The 16,019-nt window shown below is 36.3% G+C and overlaps 1 protein-coding gene across 1 annotated transcript in view; it reads right to left on the reverse strand.

The window, feature by feature from the left end:
• Nucleotides 1–456: 456 nt before the first annotated feature.
• Nucleotides 457–16,019, reverse strand: part of LOC149284301 (rod cGMP-specific 3',5'-cyclic phosphodiesterase subunit beta-like) — a 35,309-nt gene continuing 19,746 nt past the window's right edge. Inside the window, exons 8-21 of the mRNA XM_089496852.1 lie at nucleotides 13,339–13,386; nucleotides 12,746–12,895; nucleotides 11,824–11,967; nucleotides 8,291–8,356; nucleotides 7,730–7,876; nucleotides 6,946–7,053; nucleotides 6,751–6,860; nucleotides 6,436–6,523; nucleotides 5,119–5,219; nucleotides 4,220–4,327; nucleotides 2,495–2,558; nucleotides 1,630–1,704; nucleotides 1,113–1,196; nucleotides 457–618 (exon numbers count right to left, since the gene is read on the reverse strand). Coding sequence (XP_089352978.1) covers nucleotides 457–618; nucleotides 1,113–1,196; nucleotides 1,630–1,704; nucleotides 2,495–2,558; nucleotides 4,220–4,327; nucleotides 5,119–5,219; nucleotides 6,436–6,523; nucleotides 6,751–6,860; nucleotides 6,946–7,053; nucleotides 7,730–7,876; nucleotides 8,291–8,356; nucleotides 11,824–11,967; nucleotides 12,746–12,895; nucleotides 13,339–13,386 — 1,455 coding nt within the window. The remainder of the gene's footprint in view (nucleotides 619–1,112; nucleotides 1,197–1,629; nucleotides 1,705–2,494; nucleotides 2,559–4,219; nucleotides 4,328–5,118; nucleotides 5,220–6,435; nucleotides 6,524–6,750; nucleotides 6,861–6,945; nucleotides 7,054–7,729; nucleotides 7,877–8,290; nucleotides 8,357–11,823; nucleotides 11,968–12,745; nucleotides 12,896–13,338; nucleotides 13,387–16,019) is intronic.

Genomic DNA, 16,019 nt, shown 5'->3' on the forward strand with positions numbered 1-16,019 from the left:
AAGACGCATATCAGCTGTAAACACCTTGTGTTCTTTTAGTATACTGAACTGGACAATGCCATTGTGGGCAAAGTGACAACTCTATTTTAAGATTAAAATAGTGGACAGCTCTCTTGAATACCCCTGTAGCCCAGGCAGATCCCATGTTCTCCCAGTGTTCGTTATCATTTTGAATGTAGAGTCTGTATAATACATTGTGTTGAAGAATAACATGTATAACCTTAAAAAAGAGCTGTCACTTTCCCAAATATTACTTCGACCAGGTTAGTGAACTAAATTACACATGCAATGGTGTTTAATTTAAGCTGATATGATTCTTCTTGTTTGTCTCTTGAAAGGAGTGACTAGCCCATAACCAATTTACGAAAAGTGCTTTGAATTTATATGACTTACATAGGTTTTTCATGTTGTTATCATGTTGAAAATATAATTGTGCTGCTTCAAAATATCCACGTCCTAACCTTTTTTTGCAGCAATCTCCTCTTCCTTTTTCTTCTTCTCATCTTCAATTGCTTTCATTTTGGCCTCATACTCATCTGCTAGAGCTTTCCACTCCTTTTTGTTGTTCAACAGACCATCCAACATAGGCTGAATTTCTTCATGAAAGCGTGAAAATTCCTAAAAAGCACACACACACCAAAAAGTTAAAATAAAAAATTGGGCATTATCATTTCATGATTATATTACTTGTGCATTCATATTCGGCCGAACATGAAAACGAACACGAAGGGTGTTCTACGCAGCATCGCAGGGGTTAACGGGAGCGGAAATCCGTAGGTTCGCCGTCAGAAGTTAAATGTCCATAAGATCGACTCAACCAATAGAGTTAAAAATACTGGCACCAAGCACAAAGCATTCCTTCTCTTTCAACCCCATTCTGTCTTAACCTCCTAATAGACTGTACATTTTATATTTAAAATGTTAATATTATTGTTAATTTCACTATTCCACTTTTTTAATAGGGTTGTATAACCTGCTGGCATTTTAAAAAAAACGTAATATAATGTGATGCATTAGTCTGGTTAGACTTGTTGTTTTTGTTTTTATATTATATTATAAATAAATTCATTGCTAGAAATAAAGAAGAAATAAATTCAATATTTCTTTCTTACCTTGTATACAAATGTGCATACAAAATCAATAAAACCGCACTGGAGCTTCGGCAGTTCTGCTGACTTATTTCTGTCCATCATTGGCTGTGAAAAAATAACAGAGAGATTGATGGGATTAGTACTTATATTTTAAAGCTTTTTTTAATGAGATTTATTTGTACACAGTTTGGCATAGTATATATTAGATGCTAAAAGTGAGAGTGATGGCCTGTGGCACAAACAATCCAGGTGTCTGGGTTGACTTGTACTTGGCTTAAGGGACATCCAGTGACCCAAAACTATAATAAGAGTTTCAGCCAGTTCAGTTCCAGATCATGCTCTTCCGTTCTTCATGAGCTAGAGCTAGTATGGGTTATACTGAGTTGCTAACATACCTACCTAAGGTATTTTAGTTACAATTATTATAATGATCAAAACTCAGCTGAATGTGGCTTGGGTGGCCATCAGCAACAACGATTCACATAAATCTTTGGTTTATTCTGTGTATTATAAATCATGGGAGCTAATATTTACTTACAATTGGCTGTTGCTGGAGTACTGTCCTCTCCAAGTCACCCTGCTCCCAAAACTCGGCTGCTACTAGTAGAGCAACCTAGGAAATATAGATGCGAAATATATATTTCCTATATATAAATATATTATATATATATAAATTTATATATAAAAATATAAATATCCAAGCATACAGACAATCAGGCAATTTAATACATAGGAAGTTGGTATATGAACATTGTAAGTTTACATGTATAGCGAGACATGCATTCCTTGCAGTTACCTCAATCACTACTCCATAAACTTAAACTAGCACTCTGTCATTGTGTATTCTTGCTTTATGGGTTGTCTTTATTCAAGCACCACTAAAATGACTGTATTATAAACTAAGCGCTTATATCTCTTTATTAAATTAGTTTTAGTGAACATTTTATGTGAAAAAGATACAATCTATGTTAAGGTAAAGCATCCAAAAAAAGACATCTACTGTATCAAACATTACTTCATTTACTAGTTTCCATCATTCTCTTTGTGATTCCTTTGTTTTGTTGTTTTTGTATTGTTGTGTTTGCATTTTTTATGTTTCTATTTCGATTTTTTTAATTCTATTACTTCAACTCCATTTCCAGCTGCTGCTTAGTTATTCAAAAAGTTGCATATAACAGCGCTAAAAATGGGATTCATTTTTATATGATACACAGCTAATAAATGATTAATAAAGAAAAATATTAGAAAGGTATGTACTTCTAAATAAGTTATTCATTACATTCTCCTTAGCCTTTGTTCTACATATGTGACTCTCGGAATACTACAAAGCTTTATTTTGAATAAGCAATACATTTCAAATCAGCAAATACATCCTTTTTTCTTCATTAGGGGTGGCAACTGACCTTGCTCTGGACTTCCCAAGGTTTAGTGATAGCAGATAAGTCGCAAGCAGTCATCATCATGGCCCTGTCGAATAACCATAATTACTAATCAATATTACCCACCCAAATATTAATAACATTTACTTCTCAGGTCCAACCACCATACATTAACTGTCTCCCTAAATCTTAGAATGTTAAGTGTCTTGCGTAAAATTGCTTGCAAGGTTAATGAATGATCTGTTGTTACATGTGGTGTAAAGTTTACAAACCTATTTTGAGTGCTTTAAGTATTCCGTACACATGTTCAATGAGCAAAGTCTAGTTAATGCTTCTGCAAAGATGTCCCTGCTTCTTCCTGCAACGTTGCTTGTAGACCTATTAACCCATATATAAATATCACACTGTTGGGATTCACAGAGAGGGGGGTAGATAAAGTGGAATTGTCTTCCAGCAGAAGTGGAAGTTTAAACAGTGAAGGAACTGAAAGAGACACTCTAGTTATGATATGCCCCGTGATGAATATGGCAGCTAAGTGTGACCGTTAAATTATTGTTTTTTCCATGAAGGGTTTCCACTCCCTCCAACTTCTTGTCTTGCAGAAGATGTGTTTGGCTGACCCCGCACATGATTTCAATGGGTTTTTTTGCCAGTCAAAACTCTAGTGAACTGAGGACTGTTCCAGGTCAAACAATTTGTGATCAGTTTTGTAGAGGCATGTTGGGGTAATTGCTCCCTTGCCTCCTGGGTTGGCTAGATAGGCTAAAATGTGTCGTATCTGCTAACAAATTCTATTTTTCTATGTTTGGGTTGTTACAATCAAAGGCAATTTTTTTTTAAACATTCTTAATATGAAAGCTTAAATTATTTTTATATAAATCAAACACAATTACAGCTTCAGCTGGCTTTGAGAAGTAAATGTAATTTCTACCCTAATAGTAAAGTGTCAAGCACATAGTTACATGTCAAACACTTACTGGTGATAGTATAGCTGTTTACCCACATCCTCAAATCATAAACATGACACAGTTATAGTGTTAGCATGCACGTTTGCTCGTCGGTGTGTCTGTGTGTATTTTGGAGGGACGCCCTTGTGAGGCTTTTGCATAGGGCTTTTGATATGCTATGGCCACCTTGCTTCAGGCTGCCATGTTATGCATATGTGAAACAGTTTTATTTTTAATGATTTAGCCACCTTCACAGTGACAGAAAGGTTGTAATGCAGACTGAGTGAAAGAACTGTAGTCTGTAGCACTTTTCATAATGCTTTGTTGTCTCTTTTAATCCACTGTTAAGTGTTTGAGCAGGAGGTGCTGTATGCAGTGGCGCATTTAAGCTGGGGGCCGCCCTAGGCCTGACCGAGCTGCCACTGACACTCGTCTCTCTGTTAACGTCCCTTTTCACTGAGTGGTGGAAAATGATGTCATATCCTGCCACTCTACCTCTTGATGAAATGCAGCCATGGATGCTGTAGGTAGTAACTCCATAGTGTAAATAGATGGGTTACAAGGCAGATATGTGATCTCCTTAATCACCCCTAAAGGATTTGCAGATACTCTCCCCTTGAACCTGCCACCCTACAGCTAGTTGGCCTGGACCCAAATATGTTGCTGACTGCATGATTTAACAGAATGCAAAATGAGCAAATATTCCCTCTCACAATTGTTGACAGCACAATTGGAAGCTTAACATTCAGGCTATCCTTTTTTTCATACAAATTTGGTATTATACATTTGAACTTATGCTTACATGATTATTTCTTTCCTTGTTGTTTCAAGAGATAAATATTCAGTCCACTTCTGGACATCATCATATGTTTTGGACTGGTCAACAATTTTCTGAAACATTGTTCTTTTTCTATGAAAAGAAAAACATGCAATCAACCAGGTTTCCTATTGGATCACTATACTTTACAATAATGGCAACACAATTCTTGACTACAAAAATATTAATGACTGGTACGGATTTGCAAATATATGTGTATAATGTATATACATATGTATATAATATATTATTATAACCACTTGTAGTCAGGGTCATCTTTAAAATTGATTGAACCCTATGCCCCCCCCCCCCTTCCGCAGTATATGTGGCTGGGGGTTGCTTGGTGAAAGAGTCTTGTGTATTTGTCCTACTTCTAACAAAGACACTGCAAGAAGTAGGAAAAAAAGTTCTGCAAGGGAAAAAGAGAGAGGGACTTTGGGAGTACATCAGCACAGATCTGTATCTAATAATCCTTTTTATCATTTGTTTTCTTGTGATTCTTACAATTCCTTTGCCTGCCTGTAGCTTTCTCTCATGCACAGGCCTTGATCAAAGGCAAAAGAAACGGCAAATAGCTTTTTTTGGCTCTGTTTGTTTATGCCATGGCATCTCTAATTTTCTGTCTATCCTGCTGTTGTGTATTTGTAAATATGTTTTATTGCTTTGTTTCTGTATTTCCTATGCTTGATCATCCTTAGCAGCCTACCTGGCATGCAGAAAGCTCAATTCGGTACGTTAAAGATTAGCTAAATAGATCTGTTCATAAACTAACTGTTCATTAAATATTTACAGTTTTAAAATTCCATTTAAATTACATCAAAACACACTTTTGATTGCGTAAAATGCAGTGTTTTGCAGTGCTCGTCTACTTTATTACAACTTACTTGAAATAAAGTGCCAGATCTGTTGCTATGATAGCGATATCCATAAGATGGATGACAAGTTCGTGTTGTCTTCTGTTTAGGTTTTGGTATATATTCATTGTCTAGCATAATGGAAAAGTATCTTTTTTAGATGTCATATGAAACAATTCATAGCACAAAAATAACCCCAACCATTATGTACACATTAATGCCGAGGAGTGGGTGATAAGCTTCTCCCTTAGGTAAGTATATGCTGACTATCTTTTTTTTTTTTGCTTTTAAACAATGCTTCTGAGAGTACTTACAACATACTTAATATGCATTGTTTGAGAAAGGAACTATGTTTCTATATAGGGCTGGTGCAAGGATTTTTGCCACCCTAGGCAAAACATAATTTTGCCGCCCCTGGCTCCACCCACACAAACCTCTCCTCTTGTGCCACACCCACTTATACCCCACTCCTCTCCATCGTGACCGCGAGCCACGCTTCTAATGAATGACCATGGCCGGCGGGCGCCTACTTTGCCTATAGGTGGCACCTATAAGAAGCTTTATGTATCCCTGACAATGTCCGACTTCTCTATGTCAACCATGAGATCAACAGGTACTTCCTCAAAGTTACAACCAGATTTCAAATTATAACACAAAAGAATCCAACCACACTTTTCACAAATAACATAATGTTATAGATATTGTGGCATGTATAAAGGATCTCATCCTCAAAACAGGGGAACTCCTGTAAACTTGTACACCTGACAGAAAAAAAAGGGAGTTGCACACAAGCCCTTATATAAAATATATTATTTTATTATACAAATATTCAATTCATAAAAAACATTTCATTATATAGACAACAGAGGTTATAATAGGAAAGTAATCAGAGCATATGGAGGCAATTTGGCTATGTATATATAAAGTGTCTTGAGTGCATGTAAACCATCATAAGAATTATAAAGTGCTGAATCATTCAAGTACAATTGTATCTTACTCTATATAGAGTGCACCTATCTATTCTATAATCATAATCAATTTTACATGGTTCAAAATCCTCACTATGGAATAAGTGAATATATAAGGCACTTTTATAATAAATATTAGAGCAAATCCAAAAAATCAGAGTAATAGCTACGAGCAATGTGCTCCTTACCCATATTGTCAACCACTTCCCCAGATTTCAAATTAGTAAATTATTATTATTATTTAGCTCATCTAGTCTGCCCATTAAAGATCTGAATTTATTTTACCTAAATAGAGATGTGTGTGCTATAAAATGATATTAAATGTTGACTATAGAGTCTAAAATAAGCAATCACTGTATTTAAACTACATTAATTTCACCTCATCAGCTAGTAAGAACTTTCCAAACTCCAGGTGGTGCCTTTCCAGAATTGAAGATCCATGCAATCTTGCCAAAGGATGCTGAGATCTATTAAATTAAAAAAAAATATTCAAAACTATCTTAAAAAAGAAAGTAAGCTGGAATAATGTAAATAAAGCAAATATTATTTCATAAGATGCATACTGTGGCTGCATACATGGCTACATTACAAGTATAGTTTTTAAAGGCACCAGGGTAATGGGTCAATATGCCACCATTATATCCTCAGAAAAGAGTCTTACATTCTTGGTTTATAAGTATAAAAAAGCAGTTACTTCATTTGGTAAAGATTGTTTGTTCCTCGGTGGTCAATATCATGGCAAAATCCTGCCGTGACCATAGCCATTGCTTCAAGGTCAGTGTAGTAGCGCTTCAGTTTGCCAGTCTGTAATAATAATTAAAGGACATGCATTAACCCTGCTAGAGAGAGGTCTAATTTTAGATACGGTATATTGTGGGGGGAAACATACCATGAGAAGAGTAAACATTGTTTGGGCAACATTGAACCCATGACGCCAATTATGGTAGGTGACTTTTCGGTATCCTTTCTTCATTGCATACATAAACCTTATAAGTGCCTGGAAAAACAGGAACAAATACACTGAGCATGTAGAATCTAGAGATTATTCTAATGTAGTGTTATCAGCAACGGATTAATGATGTATTTAAATCTAAGTATAATAATTTTTAACGTGAAATGGGCCAGCCTAGAATAACTAAGTTTCTGGTGCCTCCATTGTGGCGGCCCCCACTAGCAGATCAGCACTGTAGACTTGAGCCCGCTTTGACTACATGTTAGGGAGGACCCTGGACATGGTGCTCCAGTTTTGAAGCATATTCACAAGTACACACAGAATGTTTTTATGCATGCTTTATATTATAGAGAACATCAAGCATATCCATCATGATATTATTGCCTTAAAAAGGTTAGGACACAGGTCGTGAGTTTTAATTTGCCTTTTCCTGCTGTCATAGTACAAAGCTTTCTAACATATCCATGCACTTTCCATGTGTCACACAACGAGAGCCTTAAATTAATCACTCCCTGAGAAAACAAAAATGTGGGGAAAGAACAATAGTTTCTCTGTATAATCTGGATTTGTCAACTGTAAAAATGCTACATTAGCAGAGCAAATGGAACGACACCTTTAATACCACACAATTCTATTTATTAGTGAATTAGTGTTATTTGAAAGACATAATATAACATGATATTTGCTTCCCTGTACATGAAAATGGCGCTTGCTTACTTACTTCTGGTGGGATCTGGAACTTTTTTACAACTCCAAGCTCATAATACATTTGGATTCCACATTTCACAAGATCTAATTCAGTGCAGTCAAAGTCAGAGAATCGGAATTCATAAATTTCAAATTTTTGGGGTCCAGGTAATTCTTTTTTCTGTAGATACATAAAATGTGCATTGATGTATGTTTTTTATGATTGAATGAGTATGATTAATAGTAGTTTCTGATTTCTGGACATCAATTATTATTATTTGAAGATTTTCAAAAACATTTGGAATGTACCATATACTGTATATTTATGCCATAAAATCACAATAAATAGAGAGAGCAAGATTCTTGTTTCTTCCTGTACATAAAATACCACTGTACTTATTTTCCATTTTATTCCAATTTATGATGATTTGGTATAGTTATTTTGTTATATCATTATCTTCTGTTCTAGAGAAATTAAAAGAAAATTTGTACAATTTTTACAGTATTTAACCAATACCTTTGATTTTATTACATCATTTGTTAAATAATGATATAGCGTAGCTTATCTAATGAAACATATGAGTTTAGTTCTTACAAGAAGTTTCCCAATTTCATCCTCATCACACTGTTCAAACTCCTTCCCAAGCTTTTCGCGCGTTGGCTAAAAAATGATAAAAAAAAAAGTAATTCATTAGAGTAGCATAATATAACTTATAATTGTTCTTTCAATATAACAACATTGAAAATATACCACAGTGAAAAAGGAGACGCAAAAATGGGAATATTTCAGTTAAGAAGTCCAAGGTCTTATGATAGGACAATCAAGTTTTTTCTTAAACTACCAACAAGGTAGTGTACTTCATTATTCCCTTATATAGTAACCCATATCCATGGAAAGTTAATTATATAAGGCTCTAACAAGTCTCTACCCAGGGCCGGCCCAAGGCAAAATGCCGCCTGGGGCGAATTTTAAAATGCCGCCCCCCCCCTTATCTACCCTTCCTCTCCCTTCGTCCCTGCCGCCCCCCCCATTATCTACCCTTCCTCTCCCTCCGTCCCTCCCACCCCCTTGTACTTACCTTTCAGCAGTCCTGCGGCGAGTCTCCCTGTTCGGTCTCGGTGCCGGCTTGTAATGCTGAGCGCCGGAAATCTTCCGGCACTCAGCATTACAAGCCGGCACCGAGACCGAACAGGGAGACTCGCCGCAGAGGAGAGAGAGAGGGGCGCCGAGCGGGTACTGACAGCTTGGTAAGCGAAAACCACTCGGCGCCCCTTTCTCTCAAAGTGCCGCCCCTTCAAAAGTGCCGCCTGGAGCGGTTGCCCCACTTGGCTCCATTGTCGGGCCGGCCCTGTCTCTACCCTACACAGGGCTGTCTCCACCACACTCTGCTCCAACCTGTCTAGCTAACGCTACAGTTGCCAGCCTTATAGCTATAAAACATGCTCTTCTGTTTTCTGATGGCAAATGTTTAATGTTAACTTTCGCTACATTTTCCTTTCATGTTTTGATGCTAATTTTATGATTTCTCATTGCCTTATTTGGGCCCATAAACTTAAAATGTTCTGTCTTTGTCAGAATATGCTAAGGTAATATTATATAAGACATATGGTATATGTGTGCCGCTTGTGCCAGATTCCAGGCCTACGCCCGTCCTTGTGCTCCATACAATAAAGCTGATACTGTTCATGGTAGGTACATGGAGTTATGACTGTCCATCAGGAAAGTGTTTCTGCGTCTCCTTGTTTAATAGTTTTATGATAAATATAAATATATATAGCTAATTATTTCTTAATCAACAACAAATAGCTTTGGATATCGTCCATCCAGGTAAAATGTAATTATAGTCCCGCAAATTTTATGAATCAAGTGGATTCCTTTAAGATGAAATATATGCTTAGAATATGCTAGGAATAACTTTACCTATTTTATACGGTAAGAGGGGAATTAGCTAATCTTTTTGTCACTCAGTACCCGTGGTGTTATGAAATGTGTTCACTTTCTTCCTTTCTTCAGAAATCATGTTTACTTAAACTGCATGTCACCCACGCAGCCCTAGTCCAATCCAGAGCTTCATAATGATATCCACTTACTTTATGTTAGTACTTTTCCATTGAGAGAGAATATAGCAGCAACACACTTTTCTGGTTTTGTCTTGTGGTTTCTCATTTATAATAACATATTAACAATACAACAACCAAATTATCACAAAAAATTATAATATTATATATATATATATATATATATATATACTCCAGCAATATGTAGAATTTTCCTCCAAACATATAAGCAATTTATCACCAAAATAAGGAGCAAATATAGTACATAGGAAAAAATTATATCTTCATACCTGCACTTCTGGATTATGATACTGTGCCATTGGCTTTTTATTTGTCTTTTAGAATAGTGGAATTGGAAGGCGTAGAACTGATGAGCCTTCTTGATGAAAGATTTTTGTGAATAATTCTATACTCTCACATATTGCTTCTTTTCTAAAAGTGTATTACACATTAGGTTGTTATAATCATTACCCCTGTGTATATGTACACCATACATTATATATTTAGACTAGAATACTACTCTAGATGTAAAGAAAATGGACTTCATAGACAGTCCAGAAGATGACCTGAGACAACTAGTTTAGCTGTATTAAAAAAGTTAAGCTTTTTTGAATGTATCAAATTTATGCCTTTATGATAGTTGTAATGCAGATTGTGTTTTACAGTATTCGCCAGCATCAATATTAATCCAAAAGGGCAAATGAAAAATCCACATTCCCAATGATTGGTAAAAAAATATGGTATAAGACAAGTCAAGTTTTAAAAAAAAAACATTTTTAATGTTGCATTCAAGCTACCATAATTATTATAAAAATACCTGTTTTGTTCTTCAACAGAATTTCATATTTTTTTTATAAGCTCTATGGGTATATATGTTTCAGGTAAAAAGAAGTGGGACACTATTTCTTATACACAAATATTTAAAGCATAACAACCAAAGTTACAGATTTGTTAATCTTTCAAAGGATTTCATTCATGTCTTTCAGTGAGTCACTGATCAAATAAAAAGGAGAGCCTGGAATGGCTTTTTAATGGCAGGGGTGACATTAAAGCTTTCCAAAGCCATCAGGAAAAGTTCTGTGGTTGCTGACTGCAATTCAAACCAGTACACGAAATTGTTATAAAGGTGGGGAAGGCAGGAAAAAAAATGGGCAGACTGAAGGGATCTTATCTCCTTTCAAATTCTATGTTGCTATGTTTCTAAAATGTTATAAATGAATTGCTAAACATTAATAGCAATTTAAGGCCCACATTGTCAGGTTGAGAAACTATGAATTATTACCGTATTTCCCCATGTATAAGATGCTCCCATGTATAAGACACACCTTAATTTTGGGGCCCGAAAATTACACTTCTATCATGCCCAGGTTCCAGGATGTGATGTTAGCTGTGCTGGAATCTGGGTATGCCTGGGCATGATAGGAGTATTATTGCTGTAAGCAATAATGTATATTTAATATAGCAATCACACTCCTATTATGCACAAGCAGCCAACACATGCACATCACTTTCAGCCTCCCTGTGCCCTACCCCCCTACTTACACATCACACACACATATTCATTCATTCCCTCATTCACGCAGACTCATACACCCTCCCCCACCCTTACCTGAACTGCAGATCTTCCGGTGCCGCTCGCCCAGGGGAGCAGGAATGGAGCGGAGTCATGTGATGTGATGTACATTCACGTGACTCCACTGGATTCCTTGAAGGAACAAGAGACACTGCTGAGCAACACAGAGGTAAGCGGGAAAAAAAAAATCTAAAACCACTGTATAAGATGCACTCTGTTTTTACACCCCAAATTTTTCGAAAAAAGGTGAGTCTTGGTACATGGGGAAATATACGGTAATTGCAATTAATTCTAATAAACAGTCAAAATATTAGACATCAAGAAACAGATGATAGACACTTATTGTAGTAGTGAATATTCACAAATTTACTAGACAGTGTTAGTAAAAATTTACAACATTAGAACAAAAAACAAGGTACTGAGGCACCTAGGTTCTTTAAATAAGAGATACCAAAAAATAGAAAACAATAAAAGAAGAACAACAGTTGTAAAAGTACCACAATGTCCTGCATTTCATCCTTGCTGCACTTGACGTGGTACATCACCATATCCTGAGCGATATCCTTGCGGTTCTCGAGTTTATTCATCTTATCGTAGGTGTCTGTGTTCAGTACTGACCAGCCGAGGAATTGAGTCAAAGACTAGGAGAGACAGTATTTAAACCTCAAGACATTTGTATGTGGTACATCAAGATTAATTGTAATAAATTATAATTCATAGGTTTTACCCTCTGGAAAATCACATGACATCTTTCTGTAGGATTATTGAAAATAAAGTTATTAACTAATTTGCATGCATCATTATGGCTGTGTACATAAATATGCCACATCAATGAATACACTTGTATGTACACTAAACATGAAAAAGGAGAATTATGGTTGAACAAATGTAAGGTCATAAAAATGGCATGAAGCTTTGGTCTTTAGGGTACAAAGTCTCTTTGGTCATTAAGAGGTTAAGCTAAGTGTTTACAGTAAAATCACCAGTTTAAAAATATTGCAAAATTAAACACCTGCCACTCAGAAACTGTGTATGTCACATGTGGCTTGAATTTTCAAGTATTTTTGCTTATTTTTATTTTGTTGAATATGTATGTATGTGTGGTATTAATGTATTACTTTATGACGAAGAAAAGCTACGAACCTGTGAAGGAAAAATTTGTAAAAATAGTTCTGGTTAAAAAATACATGTAGCAAGGTTTAAGGTTTTTTTATATACCATTTAACACCTCGTGGCCAAGGGTTTTTTTCCCACCCTTAAGACCTTTTATTATTTTGTTTAAGGTTCAAATCTGTCGTTTATACCAAATGCCATTACACTGAAGCAGTCATCTGACAATGCTACAGAATGCACGATTACATCCTTAACGACATGATAGTATGTTCATAAACATGAATGATACACTTGTGTAACCCTTACCTCCATAAGTGTTTCATCTTGTTCATCAAAAGGTTTTCCATCTTTTCTGTTGTAAAAAGTGGCAATACCAACAATTTCTTCTTTTTTATTGACTATTGGCATTGATAAGACATTCTTAATTACCCAGCCACTTTCATCCAGTGGTTCTTTCTGAAAAAAAGGTAAGATAAAGTATGGTTGACTAGCTCAAGCCGTGATTACAAGAAACATTGGTTTACTAGAACCAATGGCAATCCAAATTGTGGTTAAAATTCATGTAAGTTTTTGGGCTGAATTAAAAACAAATTCCAGCTTGCATGAACTCACCTGCAACTCACAAATGTCCAGTTCACATATTGAGTTAAGTTCAGCACCCCACTTATAAAAAAGATAAACATACATCTACTCTGTGCACAGTATACCGTGCATGAGTGCCATACTAGACGAGGCTTGCCAACCTCTAAGATAGAGTGATACACTTACGTTGCTTCTTCTTACCCATAAAATCTTTAGGAAAGTCACAGTCTGCAATATGTTTACTGACTAAAAGGCATGTTTTGCATGCAATAAAGCACTTTATTTATTTATTTATTTATTTTAATTGCAATCCTTACCTGAAACTTGAACATTTCATCAGCAGCTGCATTCATAATGTTGCAAATCTGCAATAACAATTTAGTTTGAAATGACTGGTGGGCAAGCATGTCATGATAAACACACAATCAGTTTAACCCCTTGATGACAATTGCCGGTCCGGGCACGAAACTCAAGTTGATAACGACAAATGGGCCGGCACGTCATTAAACGGGTGCAGAAAGCGATCTATTTTCGCTTTCTGCACCGAAACGGCGTTGCTGTAATGCCTCGACCTCGAGGCATTCAGCAACGCCATTATCGGCACAAAGGGGCCATCTCTGGCCCCTCCCCGGGGCGTCAACATCCGCCATACTTTGTATGGCGGCGGACGCCCGTTTTAAAAGCGTTTAGGAGGCGATCAACGATCCTAAACTTAAATGGTGTCGCTGGAATGCCTCGATCAGGAGGCATCCAGCGACACCAAACACTTACCTGGGGATGGACTGTGACCGCTCCGGAGAGCGGTCACAGCCGCAGCTGCCGGTGATCTTCGCCATCAGCAAGATGGCGGCGGCCCGGGAAAAAAAATAATAAAGATGAAAAGGTTCGCTAGACGGTCTCCTGACCTTCTAGAGAACTCTGGCTCCACTTGCAGGTTGAATATAGGCACTGCATTCAACCATGCAAGTCAATGGAGCTCAGCTTTCTAATCACAGTGTGATTAGAAAAAATAAATTAAAAATAAAATAAAATTAATAATAATTAGAAAAAAAATAGTAAAAAAACAGTAAAATGTAAAAATAATTTCCCACTGATGTCACTATCAGGGGAACCTTCAAGTTGAAAAAAAATGTTAAAAAAATAAAAAAAAAGGCAAAAATATATATATATATAAAAAATATATTTTTGTGAGCAAGTCCTAAAATTAGCACATTAGCTTAAAACAATTCTCGCATGGAAAGAGTTAAAATACTGGCATATTAAATGCCCATGGGGTGTCTACTTTTAAAAAATGTATGATTTGATGGGGTAAATTGAATTGGCCGGATTCAACAAGGTCCCAATTAACACGGGGGGAAGGATGGCCACACATCTAATTTCCAATTAGAAAAATGCACACGTACCAAATGTGGCCTTTTAGTTCCCCCCAAAAATGACAAACCCATGCATGTGGGGTATCATTGTACTCAGGAGATGTTGCTGAACACATATTGGGGTGTCGTGTGACAACGGCATATACCAGGAGCTGCAAATTCATACATAAAGTAGGTGTGTGTGGGAAAAATACACACACAAAAATACTACTGCAAACTTTAAAAAAATGCTGGTGGTAAAATGTGTGCATGCAAAGAGTTAAAATACCAGCATTTAAAATACCCTGGGGTGTCTAGTTTTCAAAAATATATGGTTTTGTTGGGCACACTGAAATGGCCCGGCTCAAAGATGTACCAAATAGGGCATGGGCAGTGGATCCCCAAATGCCAAAGTTCAACATTGAAAAATGTGCATGTCCCAAATGTGGCCCTTTTGCCCCCAAACAGCCAGGCAAAATCATTCATGTGAGGTATCGCTGTACTCAGGAGATGTTGCTGAACACATATTGGGGTGTTTTGTGATAGTGACATATACGAGAACTTTTTAATTCATACCTGAAGTAAAATGTTTGTGACAAAACAAATGCAAAAAAATGACTACCACAAAGTTTGACAAAGACTGGTGGTAGATATGGTGCATGGAAAGAGTTAAAATACTAGCATTTGAAATACCCTGGGGTGTCTAGTTTTCAAAAATATATAGCTTTATTGGGCACACTGAAATGGCCCGGCTCAAAGATGTACCAAATAGGGCATGGGCAGTGGATCCCCAAATGCCAAAGTTCAACATTGAAAAATGTGCATGCCCCAAATGTGGCCCTTTTGCCCCCAAACAGCCAGGCAAAATCATTCATGTGAGGTATCGCTGTACTCAGCAGATGTTGCTAAACACATATTGGGGTGTTTTATGATAGTGACATATACCAGAACCTGTTTATTCATACCTAAAGTAAAATGTGTGTGAAAAAACAAATGCAAAAAAATTACTACCATAAAGTTTGACAAAGGCTGATGGTAGAATAAGTGCTTGGAAAGGGTTAAAATACCAGCATTTGGAATACCCTGGGCTGTCTAGTTTTTAAAAATATATGAGTTGATGGGGTAAATTGCATTGGCTTTGAAATAGCAAAACGCTACCTGTACTTATTGCTCCATAACGTGCAGAAAAAAGCAAAAAAACATAAAAACATTGGGTATTTCTAAACTCAGGACAAATAGTAGAATCTATTTAGCAGGTTTTTTTATTACCTTTTATAGATGAGTAAAAGATTTTTCAACTAAAAGTTAGAAACAGTAATTTTTTTCTAAATTTTTCACCATATTTTATACTTTTTTTAATAGTAAATAATATGATACAATCAAAACAATGTCATCTAAAGAAAGCCCTTCTTGTCCTGAAAAAAACAATATCTAATGTGTGTGGGTTCAGTAAACGGGAAAGAAGAAAATTACAGCTAAACACGAGCAGCGCAGAAATGTTAAAACGGCCATTGTCACGAAGGGTACAAAAAGTAAAATCAGCCTTTGTCACGAAGGGGTTAAATGAAAAAATAGCAATATGTCCATTATAGAAATATACTGAACCAGTACTGGGAAAACATATTTATCCAGAAACATACATCTAT

This window comes from Sceloporus occidentalis, unplaced genomic scaffold (genome assembly GCF_023333645.1).
Source record: "Sceloporus occidentalis isolate IW3139 unplaced genomic scaffold, rSceOcc1.0.p SCAF_95, whole genome shotgun sequence".
NCBI classification, from domain to species: domain Eukaryota; kingdom Metazoa; phylum Chordata; class Lepidosauria; order Squamata; family Phrynosomatidae; genus Sceloporus; species Sceloporus occidentalis.